Source organism: Oryzias latipes, chromosome 11 (genome assembly GCF_002234675.1).
Source record: "Oryzias latipes chromosome 11, ASM223467v1".
Classification (NCBI taxonomy): domain Eukaryota; kingdom Metazoa; phylum Chordata; class Actinopteri; order Beloniformes; family Adrianichthyidae; genus Oryzias; species Oryzias latipes.
In genome coordinates, this window is record NC_019869.2 from 6,002,396 (window position 1) to 6,019,908 (window position 17,513).

Sequence of the window (17,513 nt, forward strand, 5' to 3'; positions counted from 1 at the left end):
TAGCACAGACCACTGATCATAACGGATGTTTGTGAAGTTGTTCCTTCTTCTTTAACCAATGATCAATAACTGCAGGAGCTATCCTCCTATCAGAGCCACTCAACCGAATAAAAGGTTTGCATTAAGATTATTTATATTCTGCTAGGTTTTTTTCCTTTTTTCGCTAGGTTTTGTGTTATTTTCTTTCCTTTTTTTGATTCATTTTTGTCTTTTTTCAAATTTTTTCTTCCTTTTTTATTTTTCTGCTTTTTTGTTTTTCTTCTTCTTATTTTTTCCTTTTTCTCTTTGCTTTTTTTGGTTGCTTTAGAAAATGTCTGCTATATAGAGGACCCCTTTGAAAAGAAGATGCTGCATCTCAAGGGGCTTATCCTCATGTGTAAATGTTTAAATAAACTAAAACTAATCAGTCATTTTTATTGTCCACATCTCCTTTAGACGGAACTGAATTATAACAAACATTGACATTTTTGCTTTTTGCATTCTCCGTAAAACTCCTTCAGACAACCTTCTTGTTGGGATTTTAAAACAAACCAGATCAAATTAAAAGGAATTTGGTCTGAAAACAGATGCTTCACATTATTGTGTGCAGTCTAACGGGAATTAGAGGCAGACAGACAGCACAGCCTCATGCACATAAATCCCTGTAACTGCTGTTTTAAAACAATAAATGCTACAGGCCTTCCTGGTTCTCTGCAGGAATGTGCAGGCAGAGGCGTCAAGATGAGTTAATGTCACCTGCACGGGTCCTAACCCAGGATTTCCTGGAGCTAACCTTCAACTTTTTGTCCTGCACGGTCTGAGGAACAGCAGGTTTGTTTTTCCACACAGGCAGACAAAACGAAGGCCAGAACTCTTTTTGAGTCATTGAACTCTGATTGTGTTTATCATCATTTCTACAGATAAACGTTGACGTGACACACATCTGTTTTATCTTTTGGGCCAAAAAAAAGAAGAATTTTACGTGGAGACGATGAGAATAAATTGCTTTTACAAGCTGAAACTAAGGGAAAGTTTCCGATTCAATCCATTAACTAATTGTTTTAATTGAAGTGTCATCGTTTTTTGAGTGTGTTTCAGTAAGTTAGTTAGCGCCCCTAGGCGGGCGACTTGTGCTCAGCGACGAACGATCAATTGGTCCGGGCAAAGGGAGCAGATGTTCATGCCGGAGTGATTAAAGCTACTTTCCCTGAATTGGGAGCACAGGTGTGCTCCCATACAAATGCTACAAGTCAGTTCATCAAAAGAAAATCTACACAAACGTTCAAGAATGATCAAACTGAAGCCAACTGCGGTAAAAGCTGCAAACTCTATTTTTGCAGCTGAAGGAGAAGTGGGTGGACGATTTACGCAGCTTGAAGGAAAGAGTTTCTTTGTCAGAGAGTGAAAAGTAAAAACGTCCACCAAAGTCATCCCTGCAGCTCGTAAATCACACCGCTTTGACCACACGTTAATGACTCAAGCTGTCCTTTTGCATCGCCGTTCTCTTTTGTCAGCTCCAAAGTTTTGGCTCAGATGAGGCTCAAAGCAACCAGGAGGACTCACGCTTCCTGTGGTGCCCAGGGATAGATGGTTCATCTGCTGGGTGAGAGGGCCCATCATGCTGGCAGGCTGCATGGACATGGAGGGGTCCATTGCTGGCGTGATCACTGCACCCTGAAGGAAGAAGATAAAGAAGAAAGAGAACAGCATCGTCAGCATATTATATCCTTTATGCCGTATAAATGGATCAAGACCCACTGCCATGAACATGATGCTTTTAACATGTTCTGGTGTCATTTTTCTCATAGTGGAGGACATTTAGAAAGAAAATGGTGTTTAAAAATGTATTTCTTTATTCAAACTTTTGTGAATCAGGAGCAGACGGGAAAAATATAACTTAAAAAAGATTTTTCTTTTGGCTAAAAACAGCATAATCATAATAATATATGTATATATTCTTACAATAGATCAAAAGATGACTGCAATGGGAAATTAGAAATAGAAAAAAGTAATAAGTCACATGACTTTGACTATTCACTACACATAGTGCTCTAAATATAAAATCCAGTGCCCTAGAAATTTCCCAGAAGTCTCAGCAAAAAACCAGTGTGCATCGATGCTCACTAGACCACAATGCATGTTTAAACGATTGTTGTGGGAAAAAAACGTACATTTTCTATACTCCATCCAGGTTTATAGCAGCAGCACACAGTGGATACATACATAGTTTTTGGAAAATGTGTGTTTTGTTTTTTTAGGGTTTTACTACGTGAAATTGGTGATGCCATGTTTGTTGTTTAAAAAAAAAAGTGGTGAACGTGGTGGCCAAATTGCTTTTAAAATCCAGGGCTCTAGATAGTCCTGCATTATCCAGTCTTTAAGTAGTTAGGGAGTAGGTAGGGAATTTGGACATAGCCGATATTAAACAACATTACTTGTGTCCAGTGACACTAGCTTCATTTCCATGACACATATGCACAAAACTTTATAAAAAAATTCTAGAAACGTAAAAAAAAACAAAATTTCGCAGTTACGCTGTTTCCATTAAATCCTAAATATGTGAATGAACACAGACCAACTCACAAGATAAGTCATTCAAAAACATGCCGATGGATGTGAATTATACTTTGATTGACAGCAGATCCATTTAAATTTCTGCCACGGCACTAGCGCCCATCATCATCAATCAACGGAGACGTCGGCGTCTTCTTCCGGCCGTGTAGCGGCAAGCTCCTGACACGTGGGAGTGGCTACAGATGACCCATTTTGGGAAATGGTGGTTGGAGATTTTACAGAGCAGCTCTGGATCCAACAATGCTCTGTAAAACCATTACCCAAAATTGTTTTACAGAGGATTGTTCCACATGACACGCTCAACTTTTGATGAGCTGTGTGATGCTGTGGGACCTCTGGTGGCGCCCGCTGTGCAGCGCCCAAGGACGCCAGTTCCTACAAAGTAGCACATCGCCATCCGCTTGTTGGTCACGTGACTCATTTAATTAGAAAATATAATGTCAATGTCAATTTCAAAAACCACCTCCTCCAACTTTTTTTCGATACGTTTTTTTTTTCCAAATTGTCTTGTTTTCTATTAGGCACATTTATTACCATTACAATTTGTGCAATTTCATAGTAAACGGAAATGCAGTTACTGCTGTGAGTCGAGTCCACAGATGGGTCTTCCCCCTCTTCTTTGAGTTTGAACTCCAAGAGCTTCCACATGAAGATTGTGTTTTGAGGGAACCAGACAGCAGAGGAGGAAGGAGGGAGGAGAGAGGAGGTGCGCTGCGTTGTGAATGCAGGGTGTAGACAAGCAGAGCGAATCTGACAGGCGATGTCTGCACAGTTTGTTCTCCAATAGGCCCACACAGAGTCACCAGTGGGGTGCGCACAAGCATGCACTCGCAAGCACGAGCTGTTGAATTGCAGGCGAGTACACTGCCAGTCAGCCTGCACTCAGTGTGTGGCGGGCCTGCCAACAAACACCCACATGCACACTTACAGCACACACATATACACACATGCAGGAAGGAGGCCAGCATAACAGAGGAAAAGGAGTGGTTTTTCAACGCTTTCCTCCCAAGGCTTCAGTGCTGCGGAAATGGAGCTATCATGACAGAGGATGAAAGAGCAACAATGGTTTCATCACTTTTGCTCATGTTTCACTGCGCCCTGAAAAAAAAAGGCTTCCAGCTTTCTCCTCCGCCCATTAGGGAAAACACGCTCTGCTGTAAACCAGGAGGGAGGTGGCAGTTCCTCCCAGCATCACTCCAGCTGATGCATCAGCCGCAGATATCGACGACTGTGATGGACCAAAGACAGTAGTGTGTATTGATCCAGCATCCTGAGGTGGTGTTGCTGTTCATTGACGCTTTTGTTTCTTCCTTTTCTGCCCGCTGGAAGAATCCTCATTTCTCTTGCCGTCTGTTTGGATGCTAATTAGATTTTGACGTTTCATCAAACATTCCTCACACCTGATGTCTGTCTTCTTATGAATTTCCTTGTCCAAATGTGAAGCATGAACTGAAAGTCTCACTGCAATCGCCTTTTGATCTATATTTAAAAGCATTCTTTTCATTGGGATGATGTTGTTTTCAGTCAATTTAAATAAATCGTTTTAAGGACATAGTTTCTGCAGAGCAACAGGAGTTTATTAAGTAATTCACATCTAAATTGTGGGCAGAACCATTTTTGTGTTTTGAGTTATTTTGTTGTGTTGTGAGTTAAAGTGTTGTGTTGTTAGTAATTGTGTTGTTTTTTTGAGTTATTGTGCTGTGAGTTAAAGTGTTGTGTTGTTAGTAATTGTGTTGTTTTTTGAGTTATTGTGCTGTGAGTTAAAGTGTTGTGTTGTTAGTTATTGTGTTGTGAGTTAAAGTGGTGTGTTGTTAGTAATTGTGTTATTTTTGAGTTATTGTGTTGTGAGTCAAAGTGTTGTGTTGTTAGTTATTGTGTTATGAGTTTAAGTGTTGTTTTTTGAGTTATGTTGTGAGGTATTGTGCTGTGTTTTGAGTTATTGTGTCGTGTTGTGAGTTAAAGTGTTGTGATGTTAGTTATCGTGTTGCGCGTTATTGTGTTGTTTTTAAATGGTGTTCTGTTGTGAGTTAGAGTGTTGTGTTTCTAAGTACATTTTCTTTTAGTGTTGTGATGAATTGTAGTGTGTTATTTTGTGTTGTGTTGCAAAATCCAAAGTGTTGTGTTGTGACCCTTCTGGGTGAAATATATATTTTATGTTTAAATTGTTTTTATTGGACACAAAAGCAGCTACAAAGTTTACTAACTGAATCCATCATTTTCTTTCTTTTGGACATGTAGTTCTTCACAATTATGTACCATGTTTGAAAAATGAGTCAAACTTGGCAAAGAAAAGGTTGACAGATGTGCCACGAAGTAGAACTAAGTCAACTAAGTCACTTACTGAAACTCCAAAATGGGTTGTAGGAGAGAAAAGGGAAGACAGGAGAGGAATGAAGGACAGAGGTGAAGGAGGTCATGTGGAAGACAGGTGACAGGAAAGCTGAACGAGCAAAAGTACAAGAATGACTTAGAGAGAAAGCTTGGGGGACAAAAAAGACAAAGAAAGAGAGCAGTGGGCTGCCTGTTCCAGCCTGCATAATAGAACGCAGACAGGTGAAGGCTTCATTCACAGGTGTGTCCGGGAGAGTTGAGCGATTTCTGTTTGTGCGTTTGTGAGGCGTCGTCTGTAACAGAGCGGGTTGTGTGTACTCATGCCTGTTTTTCTACTGAATGGAAAATGAGACATAATCACACAATGCGTGTTTGATTTATCCTTTTGTGTAAATAAGACAAGAAGAGCCTCGTCCTGGATGCTGCTGCTGCTGCTGACCAGACTGTCCACACAACTTGGGAGGTTTTATTGACCTTCAAAGACTGAAGATGTACATTCACCCACCGGAGGACGGGTGCAATAAACAAGGAGTTTTTTAGAGCCTGTAAAAGAGGCAGTGTGTTAACGAGTTCTCATTACGAGGATAAAACAAAGCCGGTAAACTGGTGAAACACTGATCAGCATCAGCTCATGGCAATTAGGTCTTCTCTGATCCCACATAAAAACTGTCAAACAGGTGGAACATAAACGTCACACAAAGAGACTGCCTGATCCACGGAGGCTGTTGGATGCCCCTTTTTTGTAATATGCTAGTAATGTTATTTACAGTGACGCTGGGAAGGCACAGGTTTAACATGCAGACCTGTATGGGTTGTCCAGTCCCTTGGAGGATCGTGGCGAGGATCAAGTCTTGCAGTTTCCTTCATGTCATCTCAAGGTACATCATGAAAATGGAACGTACCATTCTCACGCGTGTGGTAAGTGTAAGTAAGTATTCGTAAGGCTAATGGAAGTTATCATGTACGGGTGATGCTGTCCTTATGCCACTCTCTAGTCATTAGTGAAGGGCGTGTCACACAGCCACTACGTACATTTACACATTTTCCACATTTTCCATGAATGAATAGTCAGTCTTTCATGATTCATGCGTGATAAACGTAATTCACAAGTGTTTCTTTGGCCGACGGGTCTTTAAGTGAATTCGGTTTTGAGCTGTTCAGATTTTTTGTGAATGTCACCACATCTTTTCTCACTTTTTCCATGTAAAGTTTATTCGCATATGAGCAATATTTTATGTGTGCAACATGCTGGCTTCTTACTGGCTGTGCGCAGAAGCTGCACGCACGGGATGTGCACGTGATACGGAAATGCTCAGAGGACGACCACCCAAACTACGCGCTGCCTAATTTCCTCATCTCTAATGCTGCATTTACACCAAATTCGCACAAGGAATTCACATCTTTTGCCTTTCTTTTGACATGCTAGTCCAATAGACATGTTCATGAAGAAGACTCTCCCACCGTGGGTGGGAGGAGCTACTGTTAAACAGTTTGAGCGTCATCGGTACATGAAAGCATTGACTGTATTGTGCATCTCATATAAAGTCAATGCATGGAAGACATGGATGATGCTGAGACATCAGCTCAATTTATTTAGTAGAGAAGCATCTGTAATCACGTCTTCATGTCTGGATTCATGACATCATTCAGAGATTCTCCAAGTACGGTGAGTTTGACGACTTGGTGTCCCGCATTAGTCAGAGGAGGGAAAAAATAAAAATGAGAATAAAATGAGAGGAACTTTTTGTAATCGTTTTGATACAAATGCAAAAAATATCATGGCGTTCAGGAGGAGAACAATCAGATTCTTCTCCATGTTGGTTTTGGACTCCATCCGCTGATTGCATCGTCAACACGTCATGGGCTAAAGCTGAGTCCCTGATTGGTTAACGCAATGGGTCTTCTTCAGCAAAATAAAAAAACAAAAAATAAATACCATCTTTTCCTTTCAGTTTGTTCCTTCAAGGGTTTTCAATGCAAATCCGCCTCCACTTAACCTCATCCTCTGCATCTTTTCCGTCACAGAAAATTACATTATCTCCTTTTTCACTACATCTGTAAATTTTGGGGGCTTTCTTACATCCCTCCTGTCTGGCAGCTCTTTAAGAAACACATAAGATATTAGGCTTATCTGGGTTTATCTCTGAAACATCTAACATGATCTGTCCTTCCCATGGATTCATCTCTAATTCATTCCATCCTCTTTCCTCTCAAGGAGAACTTGACCGTTTCTGCTCTGCCTCTAGCCTTTTCTCAGTAAAAAAAAAAACCCTCACTTATTCTTTCCACTATCTCTTTCGTTCTTACTCTTTTGTCCCACATCCAGGCCGACACTTTTCTCAATCGGCTGCCTTCCTTTCTCCACGTTGTGTTGGACTGTTGACCTTCAGCTCCCTCAAATCCTCCACCTTCTTTACCTCCACTTCGTCTAATCTCGTCTAATGTCCTGCTGAAACTGGCTTTTATTGCTTTCCTCAAAGAGAATTCCTCCACTTCTTTAGGTTTTACTCTTTTCTGCAAAATTAGTCAGGGATTTCACGTCAGGGCCTCTCATGAAACTTTGGCGCCGGGTCTACGTGAGGTTTTGTGACGCAGCGCAGTTTTCTGTGTCATTCTGTTTTCGTCTCCTCGCCGCATACCGATTCCTCCATCTTTGGTTATAGAGACACAGAAAAAGGAGGCAGCGTGATCTTGTTAAGTCCAGCCTCACGTGAAAGAACATCTGCTGTTGACTGGGTGGTAACAAAATACAGAGAAGAACGCCACAGATCCCTCAAACTACAGGTTGAAGCAGGGACCACTGGGACTCAAGAAAAAAGGTGAACCGTAACAGATAAAGACTCTGTGTCCTCGGATAAAACTGGATGTGGGTATTTATAGTGTAACGGTGTTGTTCTGTGTTTAAACTTCCACCCCCTCGCTGACCTCAGCTCTGACCAGATTTCTTCAGGCTCTTTTCTTTTTGGTAAAGCCCGGAAAAGGAAGCAAACATCCTGAGTCTTTTCACTCTAATCTGCAGGACAAATCCCTCCTTTGGGCTAAAAGATCTGCAGAGTTTCCCCACAATTAACAACGCAGTCCATCTAAAACCCAATGAAAGCTGAGAAAGGGACCCGCACCTTTCATCGTGCCGATGCAGCACAGAAGAAGAAGTTGTGACAGAAAAACTGAAATCAAACGGAATCGATAGGATTCCAGCCCGGAGCTTCATCTGTATCAGAAATGTCTGAATGCTCATCTGTACCAGTGAGACTTGTGACATTGTTTGTAGACAGTTTCATTTGGAGTTTGCATCGCTGAAATAACAGCTTTTCCTCTTCCTGGAACCATTTCTGCAAGATTTTCTTTGGAATTTGTGTCGGTTTGGTTCTGCATAGGATTTAAGGAGGCAAAATACAGATTCTAGGCGATACGTCCGGGACGGGATCCCCTTATATCTGCTCTCGTTCATATCAAAGACGATGACTGGCGGCGATGAGGTCAGGCCTCTGTGCGGGCCATCAAACTCTGGTCACACCAGAACCATTCCAACATGGCCTTCCTTTTCCCTCCGAGGCTAAAGTATTTCTACAAACTTAGAAATGTTTTAACCAAAATGTCCTTCAAGCTGAAGCACTGTGAATGTTCCAAAAGCCCCATACCATTAACCCACCTCCACCAAGTGGAAAACAAGCAGGTTAAAGGTCAAATAATTCTACATGTTTGTAAAAACAAAGTATGAATGTTTTAAAAGTTTTGATCTTAGTTTACTTCTAAATAAAGTTTCTAACTTCTCTATGAGGCAAACATAGAGGCAGCTTCCATTGGTGGACGATGTTCTGTAACCTTATATGGTCTTAGGCTTCTTGGCAGAGGTGCTGCAGGTCCAAATGCCCCCCCCTAACAGTAATACCACTAGCAGTAGACTGTTTTACAGACAGAGGGGGAAATTTCTGGAACTTTCTGATCTCGAGCGAGGCATCCTGTCTAACTTTCAACATGGTCACTGAGCTCTTAGAACCACCCGTTTTTCTGTCAGGTGTTCATCTGTCCATGACTTCCTGTTTCAGTCTGTTACTGGAACTCCTTTCAAATGCTTTTGTTCATATTGTTAACGTGTGTAAAGCTTTTACTTGAAGCGTGATGTCTTCATCTATGGAGGAAGATAAATATCAAAATGAAAAGTATGTTTAATGGCAAATACTTCATTTAGTTTTGTGTTTAACATGGCTGTGGTAAATACAACTTTTCTTTGTCTGGAATACAGAATTTGCCCTGATAAATTACTGTCGAAGATATGTCACAAAACACTGATTCAGTATGGCGTGCACGCATACTGAGGAACATTGTCTACTCCCACTTCTTTCTTTAATATTCTAAATATCTTTTGTAGGCGTATGGGGAGAGTGGTTTAGTTTTAATTTTATCTACACATCTCTATATGTGGTGTCATTTTATCACTATAACCCATGATCTACGTTGGTCACAGTATAAATACTAAAGTTGTACATAAAACACATAAACTGTCCATCAGTTTCTGTTTGTACTCCAAATGCGGTGGCGTCTTAAATCTCAGACGTGTGTAACCCTGCTGTGCATGCACACTTTGTTGAATCATTGTTTCATGATTCGTTGTATACGCCTGTGACACCATGACAGACTTTTGACCGTAATTTAACAGCGGAAATTTAGTGCTCAAAACAAAAAAAGTCGTATTCACAACAGACGTTAAATCTAAAAATAAATGTTATATTTAAATTTTTTAACACAACTTTTATCTATGAGCATCATTGACTGTGTATGAAAACTGGACTGAGTTCCAAACAGGAAGTACCAGAAAGTCAAAGACTTCAATAAAACAAAATAAACAGCTGTTACTCAGTCATCTGGCACTGGCACAGAGGCTGTTAAGTTTTCCAGGCATGGATAGAAGGAGCAGCCACACAAAAAACAACGAAGAGACAAAAGTAAACAATGATCAGATGACAAAAGGGCCGGAACGGCGAGAGAGCAAGGTCAAACGCCGCCCCGTCTCAAATTCTGCCTCGCCAGTCCGATCCGTTCTGTTCTCCTTCTGAATCCGCAGAGCCTTTTTAATGTCATGTGGTGAGATAGCTATCAAGCAGCGTGCTGATTCACACCATCCCATCAGCACAGATAGTTCTGGTTTGGTTCTGGGAAAGCCCGGCAAGCACCAAAGCTTTTGGCAGACAGAAAAAATAAAAAAAAACAGGCCAGGGGGTAGTAGAAAAGAATTCAATAATTCATCCCAGTATGTTAGGGCCAGTGAACGCTGGCAAATTCACACTTGCAGTGCAAACAGCTCCAAGTGAAAAAAAAAAAGATGGAGGGAGGGAGGGAGGGTAAGTCATGGGGAAAGACAGCAATGCTGCGCATGGCTGCTACTGCAGTAACTCTGGCTCTCACAGGCAGCGCAAAATAAATTTGAGAGTCTGCGTGAGTGATTGATGACCTGCTCCTCAGTCAGATTTACCATTATGTGGAACGAGTTCCTGCACTCTGACAATATGTGTGCGTAGGCAGCATCTGTGTGTGAGTTTCTCACATGTACTTTTCATTTAGGGTGTTTAGTTCTTCAGCTTTGCTCGTGTGTTTACCCAGAAAGCGGCTCTGCAGATCTGATAGCCCACATCTGACCGCACAACGGTTTTGTAGCAGTTTTGCAACTTTAAACAATCTGCTCACAGCATCATGAATAAGGAAATTGCAAACACGCCTCTATTTTATGTTTTATGAATGTCCTCTCTATAAGCTGTCCTGCACAAGTTAGATCTCCAAAAAAAAAATCTAAACAATGGAACATAAGTGAAAAAAGCTTTATTGCTTTATTGCTTGTTTATTATACATTATTTATGTTTGTAGTTACATCGATCGATTGCGAAGGATGTGGCATTAGATCGCGGGGTCATCAAAGATAAACAAATAGATAAAAATCTATCTAAAAAAAAATCTATCAGAGAATCATAATCCTCACTGTTTAATACGTCAATTGATTGACATGCACAACGGCCAATCGGACATCCTCTATGACATGTTTGAGTACACTGAGTGTACTTTCTATTTTCTTTCATTCTTCTCCCGGCGAGCTTCTGTCGGCCCGAGAAGCTCCTGGCTGCATTGTGCACACCGAGGCGTGCCTCAACGTGGGCGGAGTCAAAGGCATTGAGGCACACCAAATGTATGTGATTTTTCGTCACAGCATCGCAGCGCATTTAACCCCACCCACGTTTAGCCACGCCTCGGTCTGCACACTGCAGCCAGGGGTAGTCGGTTGGCCCCACTGTGTGCCGGGTCCTCGGGGGAGGAGCACTCCGGCCCGCAGGAGCGTTTATGGAGGCCCGCGTGCGCCCTTGATCAGAAGCGAGACCGAGACACCTCGTCTGACCCTGACGACCCAGTCGTCCTGCCACGGCGCCTGCAGCCGGGTCCGCGGTTCCCGCCAGAGGGATCTGAGCCCACTCTGTTCGTTCAGCCGCACTTTTAAAGTGTTATGCTCCCCAATTACACGGTTTACAGCAGAGCATAAAACGCCATGGTCGCTGCTTTCTGTTTTCGTAATGAAACGCTTTGACTGTTCTAGTTATGTTTTACTACAACAATAAAATTAATGCACACAACAAAACTAACTACTCACAAAATTGTGTGTACTCCTACTGTGTAGTTTTTGAGTTATTAGTAAAGAAAAACTGTATTTTTGACTGAAAATATATTAGACATAGATGACTTTTAAGGGACTTTGGTGCATAATTCCAGGCCAAAATTAGTAGCTATTGTTCTAAACGTCATGCACTGTCCTATCACAAACATTTGTGTACTTTATTGTGTAGTTTTTTAATTATTACAATAAGCCTAGCATTTTAGACTAAAAATACTGTATGTTGTCAACTTTGAAGTTGAATTTTAAGTGACCTTGGCGCACGTATAAACCCCTGTTTGCTGGGCTCACTTGGTAAAGAGCAGGACTGATCCGCAGGACATCAATGTTCGATTCCTACGGGCAGAATGAGCTAATTATGGGGCATATCTCAGCGCTTGGAAGAAATGCAGGGAGAAGCCATAGGGAAAAGAGAAGAATTCAGATTTGGCCGAAGTTAGTTGTCTGTGAGGCTGTTGACAACATGTAACTTTTGACTGCAAAACGTTTAAAAAGAGAATTAATTGATGCAGAGCTTTTAAAAGTTTTTACTGGTTTATTTTAATCAAATTGTTTTTTCTGAGAACTCTATCGGTAGAATTTGGCAGCTCTTTGCTTAATTCACTTTCCATCAGTATTTTATTGATTTGTGTTTTGACTTTATTGTGATGTGATTTTTCCTTATTTTAGTAAATTTGTATAATAATTGAATGAAAATACTTCTAAATGACAGGACTATAAAGGGGGCGGGTCTGTCGAAGTTCAGCCAGCTAAAGCCAGTCTTACAGGCGGCGTGGGTGTAGGTGCCCATACAGAATAAGCCCCGCCTTAGTGTAACCTCTTCCCCTCCCACGCCTGGCTGCCTCCATATTGCCCGGACACCAGGAGCACCAATGCACAATGCTCCATTGGTTTAACACACAACATGAGGGGGAAGCGGCCAAATTGCTGCACAATCAATTGATTTTTTATGTTTTGAGAGCCACCCCCCCCAAGCATTTGAAGCTAGGATGCTCTGCTAATTTGATGGGATTCAGTGAGCGGATGGCAGACAGAGTGTGAGTAAAGGGTGGTCTGCTGTGCATGTAGCTGCTAGTCAATACGAGTGTGGGTCATAAAGAGCAACAGATTGGTAGCTACGATCCACAGACGGCCGCGACAGCCGGGTTTGGTGCCGAGCAGCCAGTTGGTGAGAGAAAGAGCGACTGGGAAACAATGGGGACGGATATGACCACATAGCTGCTGCTGGCACCGGCGTCTGACGGGACGTGGACCGCAGCACAGTGGAGCTGCTGGTTGGGGACACCTGCCAAACTCCTCAAGAGGTCCAACGACAGAGGGGCCGGAAGATGGATGACCATCAGGCGCCACGCCGGCTCGACAGGAACCCACATATGGCAACTCAGAACCAAAACAGAGCATCAAACATGAACTTTCATGAAAACACATGGAGGGGACCATGTCACAAAAGCAAAAATACAAAAGGGAGGATATTCTCTATTCAGTTAATAATCCATAAATAAATCTATACATGGACGGGAAAAAAAGCAGCAAAAACCTGGAACCAAAGAAAACACAGAATGGAGGGAAATATGCCAAAGAGGAAAGCTGCAGTGAGGTTCTGCACGCATGTTTGTATTTGTGTGTGCGGATGGTGGCATGCTGGGACCAGATTACACGTTCACTGTCCCACAGCAGGAGGGGAAGGGAGATGGGTAGGACTGAGTGGTAAATGGCCCCAGCAGGGAGGCTGCATGGCTTGTTGACTTCTTCTCCACTGATGGAGTGCCGGACCATCAGCTGTGGAGTCCAGCGATTCACGAGTTGTTGTCTTCTTCAGCTAGGCTAATAATGCTGTTAAAACTCATAAAGACGACTTTGTGTTAATGTTATTGGTGTCTGCAGCCGTCCTGATAAAGTCTAAGGCTTTTTACTGGTTCTTGTTCTGGGGGGTAAACTCCGCCTTAAAAACCGAAAGGAGCTCCAGGGCCGACAAAAAACCTCCAGCAAACTAAAACCTTTGTGAATAGTGTGAGAACTCCAAAGCAGCAGAACAGAAACACTTACAGGGTGTTAGAATTGATTCCAAACACAGCCTTTAATCGATTTCATTGAGTAAGAATTCATTCTTTTATTTCAACCCCATCGCGCTTTTATTAAACTGTTGCTCAGTGGCTGCTTGTGGCATCGTTGGCAGCTACAGGTTAGTAAAACGGTTTATGCGGTCCAAGTGTTTCACATTATAAAGTGTTTTTTTTATTACTGAACTAAACATCCAATTCTAAGCAGAATTCTATTAAAAATGTAAATAATGGTGAAATAAAATGTTTTGGCCACATGCACCCATAAGCGGGTTGACCTGTGCTGCAGGTTTTTGTTGTCTGGTCCGTGGGGGGGCAGCTGCATCTTAAAGGGAGTGCAGGTGTGTCGTACTTCCTTTTAGGCTCGTACCATGGAAATGGAACGTACCATTCCACGTACTGTGATTCTAAGTCTTACAAGTGTTGTCTTATTGTTCATGTTTATACTGTTGTGTTTTTTTTATGTTGTAGCTGTGGGCTCCTCAGCCCAAGACAAATTTCCCTCACGGGACAATAAAGTATTTATTGATTGATTCTCCTGCGTGTGGTAAGTGTATCGTGGTGTATTCTTAAGGCAACGTACACACACAGGCATACTTGAACCCGCTTTTAGCATACAGTGTTCACACTGGACAGTGGTCACACGCTACCAGTGCATGTACCCAAGGTTGGATGACACATGGGGCCAAATCTCAAAGCGGTGCAAATCTGGGGAATTTTGCTCAAGCTTTTTTCTTTTACAGCCCTATTCCGATGTATGAAAGACTTGTTGTCGTATAATTTCATCTGGAAACAAACCGCAATTATTATTTATTTTCCATGATAAATGAATAAATAATAGATAAATTAATTTCCCTTACGTGGGATAAATAAAGTCATCTAATCTAATGATCAATTTTCAAACGGTTGGTACTTCCGGGAATTGAAAAGGACGCTACCTGACCTTACTGACCACATACAAATGAGATGTACGAGGTGTGATTTGTCAGTGCCCGTAGGCTGTCCACACAAACTACATCCTGACTGTCTATTTTCTAAATTTCTAACAGTAAGGAGCGTGCATGTTTTATGAGAAAGGCACTCCTTGTACAGTCCATAGGACTTGAGGGAGTTGAAAAAATGAAGAATCCATATGACACGCCTGCGTTGTACCAATTTCACCTTTACTTATTCTTAAATGTTGTACAAGCGCTCACTATGACCCGTCATCCGTCACCACTGGTTTACTGAGTGGTCTGCAACCTTGATTTGTCAAGATTTGACCAGTTTTCACCCCTAAAGGCAGCTGTAACTGAGGATTTAAACGGGAAAACGTTTCAACGTTCACATTTTTAGATCACAGTGAAAGTATCAAAACACCACTAAGTCATTACACTGTAGTCTTAGCAGGAATGTTGTTGCATAAGTGTCCCAGTGAGCCCAGAAAAGGCACTTCTGTGCGCTTCAGCTGCTGCAGGCGCGAACATAGACCTGTCTGCAGGATACCATTAATGAGACCAGCCAGATTGCAATGTTGCTAGCAGCCATTTGTTGAGTGTTTCCTGTGAGTTTATTAAACGGAGCCTCAAAGGGTTACAAGCAGCAGCTCTACTCACATGAGAATCTTGAAGAGAAGGAGCTGAAAACATTCGCGTAATGTGGCACAATGACAGGGATTTAATTAATAATGCATGGATATTAATTATCCCCAACACAAAGACAGTAAGTCAGGAACTGATGCCAATTTGTTTCCACAATTCTCATACAGGTGAGCTGTTGAGATGTCTCACAGGAAGGCTGCCCCACAGTTGCTATGGATTTAAGATCTGCACTAACCTTGGTGAAATGTTTTCCAGTTTGTGAATAAATAAGAATATAAACAACAAAATAAAATGTATTTTCTATATTATTTACTTTTAGTGATAGTTTTTACATCTATATTGCCAGTAAAATGATCCAAAATGACAAAAAAATTCGCAAAATTAAAGAGTTTATCTTTAGAGTGTTTCTCAGCTGAATGGCTGTAAAATTCCACCTTAATTTTTCATGCAAAGTAAAGGGAATTTACGAATTCACGTAAAGTCCCATCGACGAATGATGAATGGAAGAAACACTGACGAATATCACACATGACTCCAGGTAAATGCAGTAAATGCAAAGTAAATACAGAAGTACTTACTGTTGGTTGCATAACATACTGTTGATGAGGCATCCATGACGTACTCTGGACCTGGAGAGGAAAGGACATGTCGTCAAATTCCTGTGAAATGGATTTAACTTTAAAAAGTGATGATTGGACTAAAACACGAAAGGTTTTCAGAAGCAGTTATGCCAAACTACTAGAAAAGGAAGGCTGTACGGTGGTGCAGGGGTTAGCTCAGTCTCACTGTTCATTGGCTGGGGGACCTGAAACAGAACCCCAATGGGGGTCCTTTCTGTGTGGAGTTTGGGTTGGTTTTCTCCGGGGACTCCGCCCTCCTGCCACCGTCCAAAAACGGTGCTTCAAAGGTTGATTGATTACTCTAAATTGTCCCTGGGTGTGTGCATGGCTGTGTGATTGTGGCCCTGCGTCAGACTGGCGACCTGTCCCGCAGTACCCTGCCTTCGCCCATGAGTGGCTGGGATAGGCTCCGGCAGCTCCGTGTCCACGAAAGGGACAAAGAAGATGAATGAATTAGAAAAAAAAAGTGTGGAGGCAGAAAGCCCTCCTCCCGTTTTCTTCTTTTTGCCAAAATTCATTATGCATCAAGTCAAGAGTCGCAGCCTCCTTAGCAAAACAGAACATTATCACAGCTCAGAACTAACAAAAAACTATTTTAGTGTTAGAGACAGTGGGACATCCAAGGACATTCCAAATGAAAGAGGAGAAAGTCAGAGGCGCTGAAACGGTGACAGTGTCAATTATCAAGAAATTGGAGAGAAGCCTGATGAACAAACACAGCTCCCTGATATGCTGGAGGGGGGAATTAGACAGCTTGTGGTTGACAAACACACAGACCGGCCACAGATCCTGGTAAAACGATTAGATTAAACAAAGACAAACACGGAATAATCTGCTTTAAGAGCAATCAATCCTGTGAGCCAACACAAATGCGTGATTTGGATTCACACCTAAACAGGGAGGACATTCTATAAAGCGCAGCCAAGTCTGCGTGTTCATACCCAGCAGTGTTTGTTTTTTCCAGCTGAACGTTCTCTCTGGCTATCCCAGAATTTTTTTTCTACGATACGGCCTGACCATCATGTGGTTATTTTCCCTTCGCCAAGGGAGCAGCAGTCTTGTGTTTTCAGCGCAGTTTGTTCATTTGTTAGCAGGATTAGGCGCCAATGACCAGACTGGAGTTTTCTTAAAAGAAAAGCCTCCAATTCCTTTTGATGCCGATCTCAGGAGCTTTTCCCCAAACCTGTTCTAGAAAAACAAAGAGCCGATTTAAAGATTCAAAAACTTTTCTTTGAGATTTAAATACTGAAAACCGGATTACAAAAACTATGTAAAACTATCAAATGAATGAACTCAGTAGGGGTGGGGTTATATAAAATAGTATCTTCCCACTCCTTTTCAAGCAATAAATCAAAATCTACATGACTTTAGTTAATGATCACTATTTTCAATTAAGCATTTGTGACTTAAGGGTCTTTATTTTGTTTTATTTTCTATTTTTTTTTAATCTATGCATTTTATAATTTCTGTAATGAGTTTGACAAATCTATGTCAATTCTTTATTGCTTTTACTACAATGCTCAAAAGAAATCAATAAATCCAAAATCAAATCAAAAAAAAAAAAAAGGAAACTTCTTTAATGAAGCAACTCAGACTTTTGCCGTGATTATTAATAAAGTTATGAGTCATCTGCGGTTAACAGCGTTGACTTTATGCGAGAACTGGAACGAAATGGACACCGCTATGTTAGAGCCAGACATTGTCAGAAAGCATG

The 17,513-nt window shown here is 41.7% G+C and overlaps 1 protein-coding gene across 5 annotated transcripts in view; it reads right to left on the bottom strand.

The window, feature by feature from the left end:
• LOC101170938 (RNA-binding motif, single-stranded-interacting protein 3) overlaps window positions 1-17,513 on the bottom strand; it is a 365,275-nt gene that overhangs the window by 20,387 nt on the left and 327,375 nt on the right. For all 5 annotated transcript variants that reach the window (XM_011480741.3, XM_011480740.3, XM_023959620.1 and 2 more), the window contains 2 exons: window positions 15,758-15,808; window positions 1,543-1,653 (listed from right to left, as the gene is read on the bottom strand). In XM_011480741.3, the coding sequence (XP_011479043.1) occupies window positions 1,543-1,653; window positions 15,758-15,808 (162 nt within the window). The remainder of the gene's footprint in view (window positions 1-1,542; window positions 1,654-15,757; window positions 15,809-17,513) is intronic.